Source organism: Brienomyrus brachyistius, chromosome 15 (genome assembly GCF_023856365.1).
Source record: "Brienomyrus brachyistius isolate T26 chromosome 15, BBRACH_0.4, whole genome shotgun sequence".
Classification (NCBI taxonomy): domain Eukaryota; kingdom Metazoa; phylum Chordata; class Actinopteri; order Osteoglossiformes; family Mormyridae; genus Brienomyrus; species Brienomyrus brachyistius.
The window spans coordinates 8,900,678-8,922,684 of NC_064547.1; the positions used below are offsets into that span (position 1 = coordinate 8,900,678).

At 38.5% G+C, this 22,007-nt stretch overlaps 1 protein-coding gene across 8 annotated transcripts in view; it reads right to left on the minus strand.

Moving 5' to 3' along the window:
- Positions 1-1,308: 1,308 nt before the first annotated feature.
- The window catches only part of nlgn1 (neuroligin 1), a 170,342-nt gene continuing 149,643 nt past the window's right edge, over positions 1,309-22,007 (minus strand). For 6 of the 8 annotated variants that reach the window (XM_048975915.1, XM_048975916.1, XM_048975919.1 and 3 more), the window contains 3 exons: positions 7,814-8,026; positions 4,198-4,987; positions 1,309-3,903 (listed from right to left, as the gene is read on the minus strand). In XM_048975915.1, the coding sequence (XP_048831872.1) occupies positions 3,087-3,903; positions 4,198-4,987; positions 7,814-8,026 (1,820 nt within the window). In that variant the 3' untranslated portion in view covers positions 1,309-3,086. The remainder of the gene's footprint in view (positions 3,904-4,197; positions 4,988-7,813; positions 8,027-22,007) is intronic. The other 2 variants (XM_048975920.1, XM_048975917.1) reach the window with 1 other exon arrangement.

The window sequence follows — 22,007 nt, forward strand, 5'->3', positions numbered from 1 at the left end:
TAAAATTTATTCATAGTCTGACTCATGATGCATCAACGAATGATACTTTTCACTTGTATAATTTTGAAAACCAGTATATACTCAAAATAGTGCAATTATAATTATTGTACAAGGACATCGGCACTGTACTGTTTTGCGTGAAGTGTACTCAAGTTAAATTGTTAGTATTAGTGTTAGTATAAGTTCTAAACCTTATAATGAATATTTATCGTCTTTCCTTTCATCCTGATATTTGCAAACCTTGTACCTGTTTTTCTAAACTTCTGAAGATGCATATGGACAGGAATGATTACTGAGTATTCAAACATTGGTATTACAGCTTTGACTGAAAACTTTGCAACTTTTATTTGCAATGTTCAGTCTCATCATAAATGGAATTAATTTAATCAATCTCACATCACTTTCACATAAAAGTAAAACTACAATTTTTGACAACTGAAATGTGTCATCATCATTTAACACATTTTCAACCAATTTTGTGGTGGAGCTTTTATTATGGAATTGTGTCTTTCCTCCAGCCTACAGTCATATTTAATAATGTTCTTCTTGGTACATTCTATTATTTTTTATTGTTTTCCTTACAACATCATGTTTGATCAATTTTACTTAAGTGAGCATTCATGTAGATTAGCAAATCAACTGTGAACTGTGTGAATTGTAAAACTGGCAAGACAGATGGATCCTGTTTACACAAACATAGTATAGCCCTACATTACTAAGTATACTCCTCTGTGTTCTAGTACACCAAGAAATAACAATAATTTCACCTATTTAAATCCAATAAACATATTTTATAACCTTTGTTGGAAAATATCAAGCAGGGCTCCACAAACGTGATATGCTTTCCATGCATCCTGCTGAATTTGAGCCCATTCCTTATAGCATTGAGTATGAACAGCTCATTCCTCTTTAATGCCGCTAACGGATGTGTTCCTGGGCTGGAACGTTTAACGCTTGCTTTGCATAATTGAATAAGAGAGTCCTCAGGCCAGATATTGAGAGTACAGGGGAAGTTGTCTGAAAGTATGTTTACAGTCCCTGTGGCAGTGGAGCAGAAGAGCCGCCTCTGTGTTAAACTGGAATAGCCTGTCAGGGCGTCACACAGCAGAACACAGCAGCTGAGGGCTAGGTGAGAAGCCTTAGAAATGCTGCCATATACAATGAAACTTACCTTGTAATTCTGGAATATTCCTGCAAATTAAACGTATCTGTTGGGGGTTTCAGTTAATGTCGTGTCATGTTTAAAAATGGCTGTGCACAGCATATCACATCACATCACTCAGAAGAATACGACTGCCTGATGTAGCATTGCCATTAGCAAAGGGGGATTTATTAGAATATATCCATTGTGTTTGTTAGACATAACCTCGTGGTAGTACATCTGGTCCATATACCACAGTTATGCTCTTGTGGAGTAATGAAAGGCCTGGGGGGTACCCAGCAGGCATTATAACGCAACAATAAAACCAGACGATGTGGCTTCCAGTGATGGTCTTATGGTGTACCAGGAACTCAGGAAAACCCAGCATAAAAAGAAAAAAAATAAACATTCAAACTATAGTCATTACTGGACATGGCCTACATGTTGACCTACAGAAGTAACACCTGAACGAGTTTCCTTGGGTGTCTAATTGGGTTCTCATACTCCCACATATCACAGTGTTGGCTCACTGTGAGAGGGGAGGAAGCCTTAATTTACCTTGCCCACTGGAAACCTTACACTTTCATTAGGAAATAACAAGCACCTTTCTTTATCGAGTGCTTTGTAACTTACGTAATAATAATAATAATAATAATAATAATACTACAGCCAATCAAAACAGCAATATGAAATTTTGCAATTCCCTGCAGTAAGAAACATGTCTTCATACTCTGGACATTGTGTACAACTGCTCATAAAATTAAGACAAATATTTACCTGAAATATTTTTTCTTTCCCACCAAGGTAAATTTGCCATTCACAAAATGTGATCAAAAACCTTACACAGTATGTATGATTGCAAAGAACAATGAGCAGGAACAAAAGATGATAGCCCCTTTCGAGGGCATTTGAACACTTAGTGTTTTACCACTATCAAAAATTTTTACCAACACACATTGTACAAAACTAGTCCTTATAACCATGTTCACTTAAACTATATTGTATTTACTGTTAATTACTATATCCAGCTCTCCCCATCTACCTTCCCACATTACCTCCCCAGACACCTCCAAAGTAGATAGCCAATCAGAGATGTATTTCTTCAAACAAATCCAATGGGGATGAAAATTATTTTAATTACGGCTTAATCAGCAGAACAGCCACCAAGCAGATAAATTGTCATGCGCATCGTGCTAAAAATATCCAGTTCCCCTGTCCACCAGCTCTTGTTATTGACAGCACTTATGTGATGAAGCTGTATCTGCCAGGACGCCCTTATCTGCTTCTGTTCTGCTGGCAGATTTCAGTATCAGGGCCCATCGGGGCTTAAACAGCATTGGTGCTTTCTGTACATATTTAGATATGTAAATAGGTCCTATACAATAAAACTGTTCCCAAAAATAAATTGGAAAAAAAGGAATCCAAGACATCTTTAAATGTCTCCTTTGTGCATATTCTTGAACAGTTTCCTTTTAAAATATCATCCTACAATACTTCCTCTTGTAGGGTAACACATGCCTGAAACGCAGCGATCAGAATCCTCTTCGGTCGGTAGAAAGTGTCACTCACAACTGGATGCAGTGGCACAAAAGTACGATTTATTTATGAAGCACAATTCCTGTCTTCCTTAATAACCAAGATTTCTTCTTTTGTCACGTCTCTTAGACAACTGCATCAAACCAACCTTTTCAGTCTTCCTTATGCAATTTATGCAAGCGGACAAGTGGTCTCATCCTATAATAATTGAAATACATTGTATCCTCCTGTTTTTTGTTCTAGTCAGATTTAAACTTGGTGTTTTTTTTTTAATAAAATAATGTATTTCCTTTCAAAGATAAATCTCCATTTTCACACACCCCCCATGATGAAAAAATCATAGGAGAAGAAAAGTCTAGATCTTGTTTTCTAAATTGGATCTTTCTTGTATATACCATTGTCCCACTGGTTATACCCTGGTTGTTGAGTGTGAATGAGGATGGGGGTGAGGCAGCGTGTTGTTTTGTCCACTAGAAAAGGCGTTAAATGTATGCAGAGGTTGGATCCCAGACATTGTGTTAGAGATCATGGTGATAGTATTGGGAGTCATAAGAGGGATGTCATCTGGGGATCTCCTCATGGCTAATGTGTAGTCTGGAGGACAGGCTGTTCTCAGAACTACTTCGTGTGGATGGATGGTGTCACAATCGCGGTCCAGATCTCCATGCTTCATCTGTAAAGACATGATGTCTTCCTCTTGAGTGTGGCCCAGGACATTAGTGGTGTTACGCTGAGGGCTACACCGCCGGTGAACATCATGCCGTCTCTTGTCCTTCTTATAATAGAGGGCAGCGAAGGCTAGGATATTGAGAAAGAGCAGGGATGCTCCTACGGCAATGGTGACACTCAGCTCTGTGGAATAGTCCCTCTGGTCCACAAGGAAGGGCTGGTTCTGACTGCCTTGGTTCTCAGTAGGGAAAGGAGTGGGGTTAGGCCGCTTGGTGTTGACGGGGATAATCTTTGGTGTCCTGGTTACCTCTGGTGGGGGGACCTTCGTAGTGGTAGAAATGATCTGTGTGACTTCATTGAGGCTATGTAGATGAGGAACCAACTCCAGCCATAGATTCACCTTGTTGGCTCGGTAGTGCTCTTTAACGCGCGGCTTGAGGCCAATATGAAGATATAGCTGGTCCTTCTGGTTGTAGCGAGTCCAAGCTACTTCCTCAAAGCGGTTGGGCTTAGTGTGTATGAACTTAGTGTCCTGGGGGACTGGTTGGTTAGGATCACTGTAGGGGAAGACAAAAGACAGTATAAATATCAGTGATTTATGTACCTTAATTTCAAAATAGAATATGAAACAAGAACACGTTAGTCTGGGTTTACCAGAGCTGCGGTATGTTTGTTATTAGTATTCTTATGGTCTTCATCCGCTCATCATTTGAAACGTTTCCTCACACACAACGGCACTGACACATGCTACACAACAGGTGGAAAATTACCTATGTTAAAAAAAAAAAGACGACGAGGATACTGGGGCTACATTAGCAGTATTTCGTAGTTACATCATGAAACAGACTTACCCGGTTTTTGCAAAATTTGTCCAATAAGTCATCACCACAGCACTCAACATGACATCGTTCTTGGAGAAGTTGCAGGGGAAGAGCTCGGTAGGACCAATCATCGGCAGCCCAAAGACATAAGGGATCTCATCTCCATGAGCAGCATCTGCCCAAGGTGGTACTTGCTCTGTTTGGCAGTGGTGGTAGAAGGCATAGAAGTAGGTGGGTGACCCAAAGCTGGAGTGGAGGTCAGCAGTAGCCACTGCAGGTGCAACCCACTGGTGGTCAGTGAACAGCGCCAAAAGGGTCTTCCTCCGGGTCTCTGGGTTATGCCGGTCTGCCCAGTCTGTGTACATGAACTTAATGGTCTCCCTGAGGATATCTTTGCCTTCAGGATAGCCATACAAGTCATCCACAAAACTTGATACAGCATAGTCAAAATCATTAGCCTGGACCCCATTCTCATTGTCTACGATGAGCTCTACAAATTTTAATCCCTCCCCCTGATTGACCCCTAGCATGATGTCATAGTTAAGGAACTCCCCTTGTTCCATCAAGATCTGTGGATCATCAGGGATGACGTCGCCATCGATGACGGGTCCAAATGCGATGTGGTACCGGGCTGGCTGTATGTCCTGATCCACAAGCTCTTTGTAGTGTTTCTTCTGAAGGCATTCCACCAGTTCTACTGTGTCCTTGAGGTTGCACCCAACTTTTTTAGCGAGCATCCGAGCATATTTGGCAGGCTGGAAGCTGACAGCCCAGCTGGACAATGCAGTTCCACTCTGGGCTATTGCTCTCTGGAAGAGTCCTGCAGAAAACAATACAGAACAATTCTAAACCAGCACCCATCACAAAGCATTATGCTCACAATTATTGCATAATGCTGAGGGGAAAAGCAAATGCCACAGCCACATTCAACGAAACTCACTAAAATAGATCCCTCACCTTAGCGGGGCAGTTGAAAATGAGAATACTTGTCATAGTGTGTGTGTTTTTGTCAAGGTGTGTTTTATTTTCAGAGCCATTCTGTCTGTGAAAGCTTTGGTGAGAAACAATCGCAGCTCAAATAATGTAATATTTTGAAAAAGTTTTAAAATGAAAGTTAATTAAGTGACATACAGTATGACTTACACAGTAAGTTAATTATGGAAATAATTATGTATCGGCAACTGGGAGGGAGCAAAAATGTGGACCGACCCCGAAGATCGGGTTGTGAAACACTAAAAGGACTACCTAGGAGTACATACTGTAATTAAGAGACGTCTAAGGTAATCATCTATCTTGGCTATTATCTTAGCTACACCAACGGCCTGCTTTTTTCTATGGAAGCTCCCACTGTTTGTTTATTGCATTTTTAGCAAACTGGAACTCTAGCTGTATATTATAAATCAAAATATGGAACAATAAAATAAGTATAATAATGTGGCTGTGATTAAATTGAAAACCATGGTACATGGAGCAAGATGCGACCAATGATGGTGGTAAGGGTGCCAATACCTCTGGAATCCTCAATGTCACAGAACAATGTTTGATATTGGATTATTTTTAAGCATAAGGGTCTTTCCTCCCATGCACTTAAGTCAAAAAAGTGGCTAGCTACATGCTTCCTTAGCATTAGCATATTCTCCCATTGACTTAAATCTGTGGTTTATGCGCACTCAAGCTACATATGAACTTTGGGTGGACAAACACCAAAATATGGGTGTGCTGCATGTAAACTACCCTTCTGCATATTCTGCCATTGACTTAAGGGAACTTCAGTACATTTTTCACTGCATGTTGTTCAGGGCTGTATTAAGTCAGGCCTTTACAGTACATGGCAACTGGCAATATTAAAGTGTTTAGAAAGCCAAACATGTAATAGAACTAAACTTTTTACATTATCATACATTTATAAGTAAGTTCCAAAACCCATGTGAATCATTCATTTAATGAGATAAGAATTATGTAACACAATAGTACATAGAAACATACAAGTGTATAAGTCAACATGCCTAGAAGGTAAATCAAACAGGCTAAATGACTGATCAATTAAAAAAATATTCTTTCACTTAAAATGAGCAAAAAAATTGCTTCAAATGATGTAGTATGTCCTCACAATCCTAAGATGAAGTGCATATACTTATTATAAGACAGATATGCTATTGTCTTTAAGGGCTTTAACTGACAGACCTGAATGCATCACGTGTTTCCAGGTGGATCATGAAACACTCAGTTTTAAGCTAATTCTGGCCGCAATTCATCCTGTATTTTCATACACATACATACCTTTCATGCTTACACTACATACACTAGGTCAGGGTTCCCCAGTGGAACTACATGTCCAAGATGCTCTCCTAATTATTAACCATTGTATGCTTAATAGGGGTGGTGTGGGCAATGACAAGCAATCGGTTTGGAATAATACATCACAGCCTACACTATAGCATATCAGCTTGTTTGGACTATGCAAATCATTGAATTATTATTTTAAAAGCAATGAATTCTAAACTTTCAGTTAATGCTTCTAATAATACTAGCATGTACACCACATCTATTGGTTGGGCATATTTGCTTGTTTACAGAACTGCTCTGAATGAAGAGGGAAAAATGCCAAGTATATGTATTTGTTCGTAAACACAATATGGGTAATTTTCACAAACTCATTACCGCAAGATATCAATATTCTCAAATTTTTCAAATTAATTTCATGACAAGCTCACCTTATATTATTGTCTAAAATGTAGATTTTTCCTCTGGGGCAATCAATGAGTTGCGGAGTAAAGCAATTGACAACACAAAACGACTCAAGAAATGATTGTATATCTTAGGCTATTATACTAATTGATTGCCAATTGTGGGTGACTGGCAATAAAGTTGAAAGACAAAACATTTTTATCTAGTTTTGCATTATTTGATTTTAAAACTGCTATGCCTATTTGGGGAGAAAGGCTGAGGGATTATTAAATCAGAGCTAGGAATTAGCACTTTTTTGACTTGATGGGAGAATCGACCCCAAAGGAACTATACTGTCTTTGAATATATAATTGTGTACTCTCGTTTCAAAACAGCTTTAATTTTGAATAAAAGCAGTGGATGTTTGAGTTGTCAATTTAACAAGGAATAATAATGTTGTAGAGGTAGCATGGAGGGAGATGCAGTACAAGTGTTTGTATAAATGTTTTTATATTATGTCAATGTGGACAAAAGGGAACCCAACATGTATGTAGTGGAAATTATGACCTTGATCCTTTGACAATTTTGGATCATGCCCGTAATTTGCAATGTCTTGTAAAGTACTTGAAAAGTAAGAAAGCATTCTTCTTCATACTTAGGGTGTGAAAAAATGTAAAATGCTGAATTAAAAAAAAAATCCACTAGTTTTATAAAATGAAAATTGAACGCTTACATGCATGACATAAGTGTTTAGACAACATTGAAACAGAAAATTTAAGAAAATGAATAAAGGTTCTAAAGTTTTAAAAATCAATATAAAAACCCTGTACAAAATGTGGACATGGGCACTATGTTCACTCAGACAAGTAAAAAAAAATATGGGGAAAAAATTAAAAACCATAAATCAAATACTGTACTGTATATGATGCTGGTGGCATGCAGACAACAAAATTGTCAAAAGTTGCAACCTGCATAATACCTTTGGTTGAATTGCTCCAACGGTTACCTTCAGAATAATGCGACAAGGTCAACAGATTGACACAGGAGGCACCTGCCCCTGATCCAAAAACAGTAATACGCAACGGGTCACCGCCAAAAGCAGCAATGTTTTCACTGGTCCAGCGCAGAGCTTGGATTTGATCAAGAAGACCATAATTCCCCTTAGCGGCTTGGTCTCCAGTACTTAAAAATCCTGTAAAACAAAACAGAAAAAGGTCATTAGTTCAATCCACAACTACCTTGCTAAACAAAGACCTCCCATTTCTGATGATTTGATTTGATTTATAGAGTTTCTATAATGTGAGTAAAACCCTCTAGTTCATCTATATATATTAGTTCATCCATATATACTGCTAACCTTCTTGGAAGGGAATGGTTGAGCATAAAGCAAAATAACTGTGGAAATCCAATTTTAAAAGAGACAAATCTTAATCCACCCTACATAAAAGATTTATGAAAAAAAACATTTAATGAGTCCTGCATGAATAAATCAATGTTTTGTTTTATTATTATTATTTCATTTTGCCAGTGGATGTCCCAGTGTACATTCCATATGAAACAACTTTGAAAAGATAAGAGAAATTAAAATAATGTCAAGTTGCTATACAGTAGCGTACAGTAACTATTTTTAATAATTCAGGTGCTGTATTTTACAGATATCATGTGACCTAATCCACAAAGAAAAAAAAATCAACCCAGAAACAAATCAATCAGCATTGTTTGAAATTTGTGCAGAGTTACTGACATTTCCTTTCAGTATTCACTGAAATCCATTAAAACCTAAAAACATAGCTGCTATTTTTGATATTTAAAAATGAGTAGCAACAGAATACCAACCACATGCTTAAAGCTTTATGCCAATTCCAAATTAATTTACTTAAAATGAATAACATGCATATATATTGCATTTATATACATGCATGAATAACATGAATAGCATGGTGGTGCAGTGGTTAGCACTGTTGCCTCACACCTCTGGGACCCGGGTTTGAGTCTCCGCCTGGGTCACACGTGTGTGGAGTTTGCATGTTCTCCCCATGTCATCGTGGGGTTTCCTCCGGGTACTCCGGTTTCCCCCCACAGTCCAAAAACAGGCTGAGGCTAATTGGAGTTGCTAAATTGCCCGTAGGTGTGCATGTGTGAGTGAATGGTGTGTGAGTGTGCCCTGCGATGGGCTGGCCCCCCATCCTGGGTTGTTCCCTGCCTCGTGCCCATTGCTTCCGGGATAGGCTCCGGGCGACCCAGTAGTATAAGCGGTTTGGAAAATGGATGGATGGATGAATAACAATAAAACTTTACATAAATAAACAATGTAAACAAAAATACAGTAGATGAATAACATGAATGAATAGTATTCATAATTCATTGAATTCATTATTCATAATACTGTTGCTCAGTCTGATTCAGGAGAACGAAATCTCTCATAGATGATTCGCACGTAGATGATTCCTGAAAGGAGCTGGGGCAACTTTGTAGCTAATCTTTTGATAGCAAACTTATGCGGACTTTGAGTGCCCCGTACCCCGCAGTACAACCGAAAGGAGAATTATACTGAAGCGGCTCATCTTGTCCCTATTTCACATTGGTGCACTTCAATTAAGGAGTAGTATGACTTGAAAAGTAATTTGTGCTCATATATTAAATGTCATCCCTGAAAAATTAGCGATTAAGTCAAAGTGGCCCTGTGGAGGACCACCGGAGATCTTTAATATGAATCCCTATTCCCCTAAACTTTGATTTCCATTCTAAAATGCTTATTACTGGAGAACTCACATTCTGAATCAGCGAGTATGCCTTTCCTTGCGTACGCCTGTTTTAAATGCTGTCATTTAAAAGGCATCCCATGGCACTTTTATTTTTGCATATACTTATCTGGCAAAAGTGCTGTTGACTATAAGAGTATAGGCAGAATTATTTTTTGTATTTATACTCATACATAGCAGCAGGTCATCTAAAAGTCATTTTGCAGTGGTGTAGGAAGTTTAATAGAAAAACAAGTGGCTTCCTGTTTGAGCATGAATGATAAGCAACAAATAAACATGTTAGTTCTGGCTTGTGTCATCAGAGCGACTGCAGCCTCTGCCACTGAAAAATGTCAGTAAAAATGACTTTAGATTACAGTTGCTTATCAGTGTAATATATCACCCATGACCTGAGGAATAAGTATAGGCATTAATCTTGGTGCAGTACTGATCTACAGTAAGAGCATCAGGTGGTGAGGCATCTCTATAGCAGGAGGTGGAACGGTATCCTGAAATGTTCTGAAATGTTCACTTAGCACCTGAAACTAACCTGCTCTGCTAATCACGTAATCAAGCCCAGGCACTGCACTAGCTGAGTCTGACTTAAAATGTGTTTAAAAGCCTGCAAACATTTTCTAGTTCTGATCATTCACCCAACCTTAAGAGCCTGTAAGAAAACCATGTGATATTTTTGCAGTCATGATCATCCATCCATCCATCCATCATATTATGTGTATAATGGCAGGATACAGCAGAAAAACCCTAACACCCTGGATAAACATAGACAGGTATAAATATAAATGTTTTCCTTTGTGCCAATTGAGAACAAGGACATTCAGTCCTGCCTGCATGTCCGGTGTAAGCAGGCACTCTGCCTTGGTGCTATTAGAGAAAGGTTAACAAAAGCAGAGCTCTTCAATATCCTTCAGGTCCTCACAGTCTTCTTCCCAAATGTAAGTCTCTTAAATGCAACAATTAATTCATAAATACTCCTGCCCAAGGCAGAATCTGTGCAGGTAATCACTGCCATTTCCTCCACATGCATTACACAGCAGCACAGCATTAATCAGTTCCGCTGCAAAAATGACATGAAAAACTGTTTACAGCTGCTAAGTGTCTTGATAAATATGCATTGTGAATATATTTTTGATATGTGGCTTATAGCGCACAAAGTAAAGACTGGATATAGCTTTATGGTGGAAAATACTCAAGCATAATTTGCATCACAATTGCAATGTTACAACATACACCAAGTAAAAATGTGAAACATTCAAACAAAAATGATGTATCAGTTATAACTTGTAGTATGAATTGTTGTGTGTTTGCATTATTGTGTATTTCAGCTTACACACTGAATGAAAAACCAAATCATTTTCGTAACATCCATAATGATGCATTATGTAATAACAAAATGTAATGAATTTTCATTACATAATTTAAACTTAAGATCACTTGTTGATTAATGAGTAACTCAAGTCGTTTGCAACCTTGATCCAACCCACTCGTTTTCTATGTTGTTCTTTATTTTAGTTGCTTTTCTATCATAGACACACAGAAGTCACCTAAATTGGATCATTTAAGCATGATGATGCTCTTTTTTGGACAATATAATAATGATAATTTATAATAATAATAATAATAATAATAATAATAATGATAGATTCATGGCACAATATAAAATGATGTGGGCTATAAATTTGCTACATTTTGTCGAGTTGTTACATAATGCAGTGTTATTACATAATGCTTTGCTAAACGTTGTATGGCATCACATTGTGTAATAACGCCACATTATGTGATGAAGATGAGCTACATATATTACATAATACATAATAGCTACATAATATAAATATTACATAAGTTGTTGGTACAATGCGCATCCTTTCATGGGGGGAGGGGGGGGTGGTCTTAAAATTGGATGGTCAATAATATGGGGGGGGCTCTCACAACTGTAATAGCCCAGGGACCTCTCACTATGTTCATGTGCCTCTGGTTGTGGATACCCCAAAATATACTTTGGTTAGTTTTACCAATGAAATGTTATTAACTGTATTTGTTCCAGAGAGTGAACTGAGCATTAGACATTGTAATCCAAATCAATTTCAATTCTAAGTTTATTCCACAGGTAAGTTAAGCATATCAAAATCTAATAAAAATGTCTACAGGAATAGAAAAAAAATTAAATGTCAGCATTTGATCACATTTCTGTTACTCTGTGAAGTTCTACCAACATGCCTGTGTTTCATGAGCAATGCAATTTGCTAATGGTGTCAAAATGCTTTGGGCGAATTTAAATCAATGGAACAAACCATCAAGGCACGTTAGCATGATCAGCCCTTAGTCATCTTTACGGTCCTATAATTTCAATAGGTAAAAATTCCTTTGGACAGCCATCCACCCACAACTGAGCTGCAACATGGAGAGAACATGCAAACTCCACACACAGAGTGGAGGTGGGGATTCAGGATGCTATCTGTGTAGGCGTAAGGCTAAAGTGCTACGCACCTAGCGGCTGTGCCACCCACATCTGAACATTTATGCTGAAAATTACACTGAATTGTTGAAGTGCTGTATTCCAAATAGTCCACATCTACATATAAGCAGGCATCGTAATCGAAATCCCTTCAGGAGAAATGTATCTAGCATATTTGGCAGCAGTTACGGCCACAGATCAAGTCATTGACAACTTTGCACATCGGTATGGTGCAATTGTGCCCATTTCTCTTGCCATATTCGCTCAAGCTCTCTGCTTGAGGGACAATTATGGACCAATTTTTCCAACGGACTCTCAACAGGATATAAATCAGTGGCATGCATTCAAGGGCATACACTTTCCATTATGCTTAGGTCAGACTGGCACTGAGCTTTGCAATGCAGGTACCAGGCTTGCAGCATCAAGACAAGATTGCACCATATAGGTCACATACTGTAATATGTTTAACTTAAGTTCTTGAGTATTTTCAGTTGTGGCGCTGCTCGGAAAATATCTGTATGACGAGTAATTGTTTCTTCCAAGTGTCATGACCAAAAACTGTAAAAAAATAAAGTATGAAATCTGTTGATAAAAAGACCATTGTTTTCATTCTGAGTGATACCACACAGGATTCTTTGTCTCCAGAAAAACAAAAACACACCATCATCCGCATTTCAGGTCTCAAAGAAAAAAAAACCTGGAGGAAACGGACAAAAATACAAGAAAATACTGCGCAGATGAATCAAAAGAAGCTAAAAGAAGCTGAAGTTTGAAAAACATCACTTTTTGCGGGTCTGGGAGGTTAGGGTAACAGATTAATGCTATACAGACAACCATGACAACAGATTGTGCTGAAATATTCCTCTGTAAGTGACTTTTCGGCACAGTGTTGCTTTGAGCCTGCAGCCTATCCCAGGATGCAGAGGGCACCGAAGACTATGGATTGGGTTCTAGTACATGATGGGGCATGCGCTTATACACTATAAGCAATTTAGTGAAGCCATTTCACCTAACCACATGTTTTTGGACAAGGAGAGGAAACCCAGAAGATCACGGAGAGAATGTAAAAGACCCACACACAAAACTAAAAATCTCAATGCTCAATACTGATGCTTTTTCTCAAAGCTAGCTAAACATTATGAGGCAGAGCTGCAAGAGCATAACAGGCCTCTGAAACAAGTATTTGTCTGGCATTGGAGCCTCAAAAGACCTAACGTTCAAATGCAAGATCACTGATTTATAGCAGAGTCCCACGAAATGGTCTCTACACCTCCTGCTGTTCCACATCCTTGGTAGCAACTCCAGTGAGCACCTTGTAATTCACATCCCTTAATAGAATGGATCTGTTGCCGAGACACTTCCAACTAAAGGGCGCTCCATTTGATTAAAGGCTCAACGTTGCGTTTCTCCATGTAGATATGTGAAACACGGCCCCCACCACATTTCCCCTGAGTCATCAATTGCCATCTTCCCACCTAAAAAAGTCTCTCACCATAAAGTCCATTTTACCCTTTAGTAAATATTATATTTACAGGACATGTGATGACTGTTGACAAGAACAGGTCACACTTTCAGTTTATGAAGTATAAAACCTAAGCGATGCTACCACTGGAATGAAAATTTATGTAAACTAATTCTATAAGCACATAAGAAATTTACAAATGAGAGGAGGCCATTCGGCCTATAAAGCTCATTTGGGGAGAACTTAACTAATAGTTCAGAGTTGGTAAAATCTTACCTAGCTCTGATTTAAAGAAATCCAGGGTTTAGCTTGCACTAACAGGAAGACTATTCCATACTCTAACTACACGCTGTGTAAAGAAGCACTTCCTTAAATTAATTTTAAAATGTTCTCCCGCTAATTTCCACTTATGGCCATGAGTATTTCTAGTATTTAAATTAATATTGAAGTAGCCATTTGGCTGAACAGCATCCAGACCTGTTAGAATCTTATACACCTGGATCAAGTCCCCCCTTAGTCTCCTTTGCTCGATGCGAAACAGATAATAAGTAATGATCAAATGGATGAAAGAAAAACCTATACAAATCAATTTTCATATTTATTTACATAACAGCTGCATACATATACTAAAATCTATATAAATCACAAATGTACATGGATGCATGTGATAAGTCCTGTATGACCTGTTATTACTGAATACCAGTTAAACGCATCTATTAGTGGTAGATCCATAATTTACAGACCTTGTGTTAACCTCCTGTCCACAGAACTAACTGGTGAACCTAAGCTCTCCCTGTCATGTCCATCATCTCTGAACTGTAACAATTAGCCGGCTGAAAAATGAGAAAATGAGGATTAAGATGTCAGAGAAAGATGAGGTGTGTATTGATTCTGAATGATGTCACACAAGGGCCAGAGCAGTTAACCGTGTTTGACAGCTGAAACATCTGATCCCAACACCTGAGACACAAGTTTTATAGAGCTTGCAATCCGTAAATCTATATTACACAGAACGCTGGAGCTGTTCTCTGAATAAACAAGACTCTGGTTTATTTCCTTATGAACATTTCACTGCTTTACCGAACTTCACCAAAGGCCCATTATATCATAATTATGCATGGACCAATTTCCCTCTACTGATCACGTCACTTCCCTACCAGGCTTTGCTAAATACCACTTAGGGTTTCTTTCTTTCTGACGGAGAACCAAATAATTTTACATTTTATCAATTATAAAACAAGTTTTAGTCAATATTTGGACAACACAATTGCAAAACAGAATGTTTTTAAGAGGTGCACCAGTCACTGCACCTAACATTGTCCTCTGTTTGGGGGTCACTTTACCTGAATGCAATTAATTTGTTTTGATAGGACTAAGGTAGTTTATCAAAATGAAGGCAAACAATTTATAGAATTTATGTACCTTTCTAATGAGAAAAAAATGACCTGCTCTAGGTCTCATTGCAATGAGAGTAACTACTATGTTCTCCTCAGTCCTGTGGGTTTCAATCCATTTTCTAGTTGCTTTTCATGTTTGTGATCTGCTGTCTAATACAACAGGCAATTCTAGTTTATCATTTTCAAAAGTTAAAAAAGTTACAAACTATTTAAATTTACCTTTATCTAGCAGATAAGGCGCATCACATGCATTTAGCTGTCATAAGTGTAGGCCTATACAGTATTTACAGCTAGTCTGAGCTTCCAACAAATGACCAGTAACAGGAGTAAGTTATCATCAGATCAAGAGCGATTTGAGCAAAACCATTGCTGGGACTGAAAAAGAGAGCGATTGAAATATAAGACAAAGGGAAGTGCAACAAAAAAAGAATCCAAGATACACAGGAGACCAGGGGAGCAGATGACAGAGCAGCTCCATGGCTAAACGAACAGGCTGATGTGTTCCCAGGAAAGATGGGTCTTTCAGGAAGATGTTTGGTAGGAGTACTGAACTTTTAATGACGGTATATGTAGGGTGCTTTAAAACAGGGGAACCTTGGGACAATTCCAAAGGCCCCTGAGTGATAGGAAATCGAAACATTTCGAAACATAAATGGATTGGTCTGGGTTTGGCTCTCTTTATGATATGCTTTCATGGGCCACCCCTGGGTACATGTGCTATACTTGAAATGAGGTAACATACAGGTATATCATGGACGCACCATAATGCTAAGGACATGTCCATTGGTGGATGCAGTGTCTTTATAGCTTGAGCGGGTATGTCTGCTGACTCACCTGTGCGTCACTGCCGATGGCATCGGCCAAACAAATACAAGAAAGTACAAAAAACAACTTGTCTGCTCATGTAAAAGTCAATGCATTAAACAAGTCTTCTTCATGCAGCAGGACAATGATCCTAAGCACACATCCAGTCTAATGAAAGAGGTTTTATATCCAGTAAGTGGAATGTTCTTGACTGGTTAAGAGAATCACCTCCAAATGAGCAAACGCTAAACGTGCTGAAGAACGTACTGAAGTTAAGCAATCCCTGGAACATGGAAGAACTGAAAAAAGTGACAAACACATTGCAGAGCATCACCATGCAAAAGCATATGATGCAACAATTCATAATAAGCACCCGGTCTTGTCTTTGGGCATTTTATCATCATATATTGATTTGTTTCAAAACTTAAGTATATGTTGACAATAGGAAGGTCAGTTCCACCGCTAAAATTTGATTCACTAGCTGTCATATTTAATGGATAGATTACATTTTAGATGAGTTTTAATCTTGAAAAAAATCTGTTAAATATCACGACATTTCTGAAAGCTTAGCAGCCTGCTGTCAGAAGAATGCTAAATGGAAGTATTCCCAATGACCCTAAGGTAGGACGAAGCATCAGAAAGCTTTTCGATTCCATGCATTATGAATATATTTTCAGGTCACTGGATCTCAAAGACACGACTGTGTGGACTTTTCAGTCACTTTCGAAGGTCACTGCTTTTGAACCTTAAGATAAACTTTTTGTTTGTACTCGGGATGCCTTTCAAAATGCTTAAACGCCACAAGGTTCTGGAAGTTAACTACACATAAAGGTCACAGTTTAAAAGACAAGACCAAGACAATACCCCTAATACGTTCTTGTGAAAGGAAGTTCATCTGCCTAGAAATCTACCAATTCATATATTAGGTCAAACTCATTATGCATGCTTAAACTTAATCTTCAGAGCAGATTCAGTAACGTTTTACTTAAAGCACTGATGTATAACGCGTTATAGATGCTTTCATAATGCATTATAATGCATTCATAAAGTATTATAGAAATGGCCACAACTATTTATAAAAAGGCATAACACAGTAAAGCCATGTTTACTATGCATTATGAACACTCTATGAAGCACTCATCTATAAAGCACCATAGATCAGTATGGTCAGTATAAGCCATTATAATGTATTATGAAGGTATTTATAGTGAATTATAGATGACAGCTTCATGGATCATTCATAATGCATAATAAACATGCTTATAATGTGTTATGCCTGTTTACAAATAGTTATAGCTATCTCTATAATACATTACAAATGCATTATAAAGCATTTTGAAGGTATTTATAATGCATTATAATGACTGCTTTAAGTAAAGTGTTACCACAAATTCTTTACACATGAAGAATTTTCCTTAGAATAGTAATACTATTACAACTGTTGGTAAATAGAGGTACAGTTGATAATTTGGTAAGACAAGTTAACACTGTAAGTTAGGGACACCAACATGCTGTTAGCCTTAATATAAAAACTATAGCTCCTGGTTTCATAGGCCCTGTTTATACCTTGTTTGACAATGCATCTTGGGCGATCGGATTGCAAGTGGAGAGCACTATATAAAAGTGTAAATGAGCACTAATATGCATAGTGATTGGATCATTCAAACCATTGGCCAAAGTGGTCTGAAACACATTCGACCACATATGCTCAGTAGTGTAAATGTGTCCCCGACTCGGACGTTGCGATAACTGTGAGGGGGCCATTTGACCTACTAGCAAAAGTGACATAGGCAGTAACGAAATCTGAACACAAGTGGCCAGACGGACACCTTGGAGATGCATGATGGACACAGGTGTAAACGGCGACGTGTCTCAGTAAACCACTTGCTATCCGAACTCCCAAAACACAATTTAAAACCAAGTATAAACAAGGCCATAGAACTTAATCTACATAAAAACACCGAGGGCAAGTCTATAATCTATTAGCTAGGTCGCTGCAGCCTTGACGCCCTTAACCTTTATCAATGATCCATTTACTTAACAGCAAGGGAAAAACAAAAGATCCTTAGCTGCCCACTGCTGAAAATAGCCCAGAAATTAAGGCATATGTCAAGCTTATGAAGGCAGCTTGAAGATATGTTCATGTAATACAAATAATAAAGAAACATCTAAATAATTATTTTGTTTAGAAAAATCAAAGCGGCAGTCATCAGTCAGCTTTACCGATCCATGTAAGGCTAGAATCTCTTAGATCAGTGTTTCTCAATCCGGTTCTCCTGCCGGGCGCTGGGAGGGAGTAAAAACATGGACTGTTAGGGGTCCCTGAGGACTGGGTTGAGAAACACTGCCTTGGAGTATGTAATGATAAAAATGATAAATCCATTATTTGCCATTTGCACAAGTACACTGGAATTTTTCTCTTCGCCTACCCTATCTTGCTCTCCATAGCTCCATAACTTGGGCTCACATTGCAGGGTTACCCAACGGGTGGCATTCCTGGAGCTGAGGGTTAAGGGCCTTGTTCATGGGAGCACAGACATGTAAAAGTTCTGTAAAGGATGGGTACTCAAACCAGCAATCTTCTGGTCACAGTTCCTTTTAACTGTTCCGTCACTCTAAGACAGGGCTATTCACGTCTCAGTCCTCAAGGTCTGAATTCTGCTGATTTCCCAGCCTTCCTTTACCTGTGAGCCAAGTGTGAAGCCTCTGGCCAATCAGAATCAATAATTCCTAAAGTAAGTACATGGAAGAACTGAATACAAGGCCTGGATTTGGAATTGAGGTCCAGATTTGATGAGTCCTGCTTGAAGAGTTCAGCTGGTGCCATCTTATCGTACACTGTCAGAAAAAACGTCAACCCTTGATACAGTTTTGTACCCCAAGGATCAAACAACATAACGTATATCCAATGGTACAATAATGTTCCTCAGAGTCTATTTCTTTGAAAGGTACATTTACCTACAGCTAAGGTACAACTGGCAGACCCTTGAGAGTACAGCCCCAGTGACAAGTAATCGTACCCTCAAAGGTACAAATTGGTACTTTTATTTCTGACAGTGCAGTCAAAGTTGTCGGTGGGGGGGGGGGGGGGCTGGAGTGTATTCCAGGAAGCCATATTTCAGAGTCACTGCAAGGAAGAAACTCTCTCGCACACAATCACACAACCCAGAGACATCAATTCTCCAGACTGCATGCTTCTTGAACTGTGGAAGGGATCTGGAGTTCATGGAAGGAACTAACATAAATGCAGGGAGGTCATGCAAACTTCATATTCCTAGCAAGAATCAGTCCTACATGTATGACACTGTTGTGCCTCCCGTTGATTAACTGCTCTATCTTGTTTGCTACTGTAATATGTAAATACAAACATATGCAATAAAAAGATGTTTGCCCAATTGTTAACAATATGAACCTGATAGTATTATATGATTTCTGAGAAATGCATATATTTTGAGCTCAACATCATACTGCAGCAAATTATGATGGGTTTGCTGGATGCGATCTTCTTCTGAGTATTCAAGATCGAGGTATTTCACTTGGCAATCCTCAAGTTCAGCCCAGTTTTTACAGCTAAAAGAAAGTAATAGAGAAACAGCAGGTAAGCCCAGAAGAAGGGGCTATGAAAATGTAAAAAAAAAACCCTACATTCATATTCATAAATAGAAAGTTGGGACTGGTGATTTCCCTATTCCCTTCAGCCACAACTGCAATGAGTAGGAAACGTAAAGGAAACATTAGGAGAATGCTCTAAATGCCTGATCCCTGGAATCATTAATACTGTACAATACAGGATCATTGTTTATTAGGAGATTCTGAAAGGAAGAGAATACACAATCATTTAATATACAGATGGATTAATTTGTTGTCTCCAGAGGTTTTTGTGATAATCTTTTGTAGTCTAACACATTCCCTAATGCTGTCTTCATTGCTCCAAGGGACTGCAATAATTATGTGTCATGAATAAAGTGCAATGAAGGGCAATTTATATCCAAAACATATGACTAGGGCTGTGACTATCGATTATACTAATGTTTGAGTAATCTACCGATTATTTTGACAATTATTTGTGTAATTGTTTATACATTTTATATATATATATATCTTTGGGTGCCCATAGCCTCAAGGAAAGACTTTGGACCCCCCGTGACTCAGAAAACGGATGGATGGATGGACATTGCCTTTGGCTGCTTTTGCATGAGCTCTGCATGCACTCAGAAATAATAATAATTATTCTCATTTGTGCTGTTGGACTCACGTATTCACTGTGGGGCACGATTGTGAAAAATTCTGCTGGGACTTTGTGTCACTCGCAAGAGAAATGTTCTTTCTTTATGTCACAAATCCCATTACATTATCTTTAAAAGAAACTAAGAGAGGTACTGACACAAGAATGAGGAAGGGTTCATATGAAGATCTCAATCACAAGAAATGTCAGACGATTGTGATGTGCTTGTGGAGCTCAGTCAGTTTCAAAGAACTCCCTTTACCTCATTAATAAAAACTAAAAATACAACAAGTAATCAGTAAAACAATACTTAAAAGCAGTAAATGCTGAAATAGCTAGAGGACTAATCAGCCATATCCAATTTACAGGTATGCACTGAATTTTTGCTGTAATACAGTGAGATTATATTTTAATTCAACGGAAGTATAAATTGTACATTAAATGTAGATGCCCAAGTTTCAGTACATCTATTGACTTGTCATGAATTTGCCATTGTTGCAGTTAAGGTAATGTGTCCACTATTCATCATATTCTGTTTAAGTTTGTATGAATGTTTTCAAATATAGGCATCAGAATACAACGAGTTCTGCATATTATTATGTCTATAGATTGACTTTAAACTTATTTACAACACCTATTGTGGCACACCAGCAAGCACAGCTAACACACCAGTTCATTTTACATATACCTCTAATCTACGTTTTTAAATAATACATATAGATAATGGGGCCACTGTTGTTGTCATGGTAGCAGTCTAAAATGCTGCACGTTGAGGAAAAGAAAGCTCTTAAGTTAAAATGCCTATATTTTTTTTACCATTTATCTTACCAAATGAGAACATTTGGTTCTGTAATTTTTTTGGGAGAAATTTCTCCGTTATTAGTGCGCATTGCAAAATGTCATGTATAAGAACATATTTGTCTTTCTCAAAATTGAAATGCAACTGTACTCCACCTCAATAACCCAGCATTTTGATAGTTAATTAGAACCAATAAGGCCATAGTATTTGAGAATAAAGCGTGTGGATTTATGATCTGTCACCCTCACAATAATTAATGTAAAAAAGAAAAAATGGACTGCTAATTAAGTAAGAGAGGAGTTTGGTGCCTCTAAATGCATCTGGTAAATATTGCTGCTAGGTCTATTTCTAGGTTTGGCGGGGGGGGGCTGGTGTGGTTTCACAGGCTTGACAGATGTTGGCTCCACAGAGACATGCCATGCCAACTGTTCCAAGCGTGACATGGCAAAGTTAAACAGGATAACGCTACACACTGGCGGAAAGTGCTCTCAGCACGCGATGAAGGAGTCAGACATGCCTCCGGAAAGCCGTCAGTGAAATCCCCGAACGCGTCAACAAAAGAAGATTCATTTCAGACGCGACATTTCAGACGAGTGCTTTCACCATTGACATATTCCACTAGATCACATGGCTGGGGTGTCAGCGGCAGATTCAGGGAGGTGATTTCTCTTGAAATGAAAAGAACTTATGCAGTGCAATATTGCCAATACATTTTCAGTCAGTCACTTTTTTTTCTGAAAGCCAATGGCATCCCTTCAACCCAAGCCACTGTATCACACCGATGTGGGTGTTTTGATGGCCAATACAAATTCTTTAGCTATAATATGTTTCCAGTTGAGCAGCTGTGCCGTATTTCCCACCAGCAGAGCAGTGTCTCACACTTGCTCCTGCATGGAGAACAAAGGCCACTCATATCCACTTATCCTCAACTGCGCACAGTGGCTTCTTAAGAAGTCTTGATGCCCTAGATGCAAACAAGTGAAAACATTAATCTTCCCAGAATCATGGGGTCTCTGTCAGGTCAAAAAGCACATTGTAGTTTCCTCTTGACTGCAGACCTACTGTATGTGTTTACATGTTACATGTGGCCCCTGATTTGCCTGTGATGATGTCACTAGTGGATTTCCTCTGGGGGGGGGGGGGTTCCCACACACAAGCCAAAAACATGCTGTTTGGGTAGATAGCCTCCACACCACTCTTGCCCAAACCGGATTAGTGGTTACTGAAAATGAATGTTGTTTCTCGCCTGGAGCTCCGCCTTCATGGTTACAG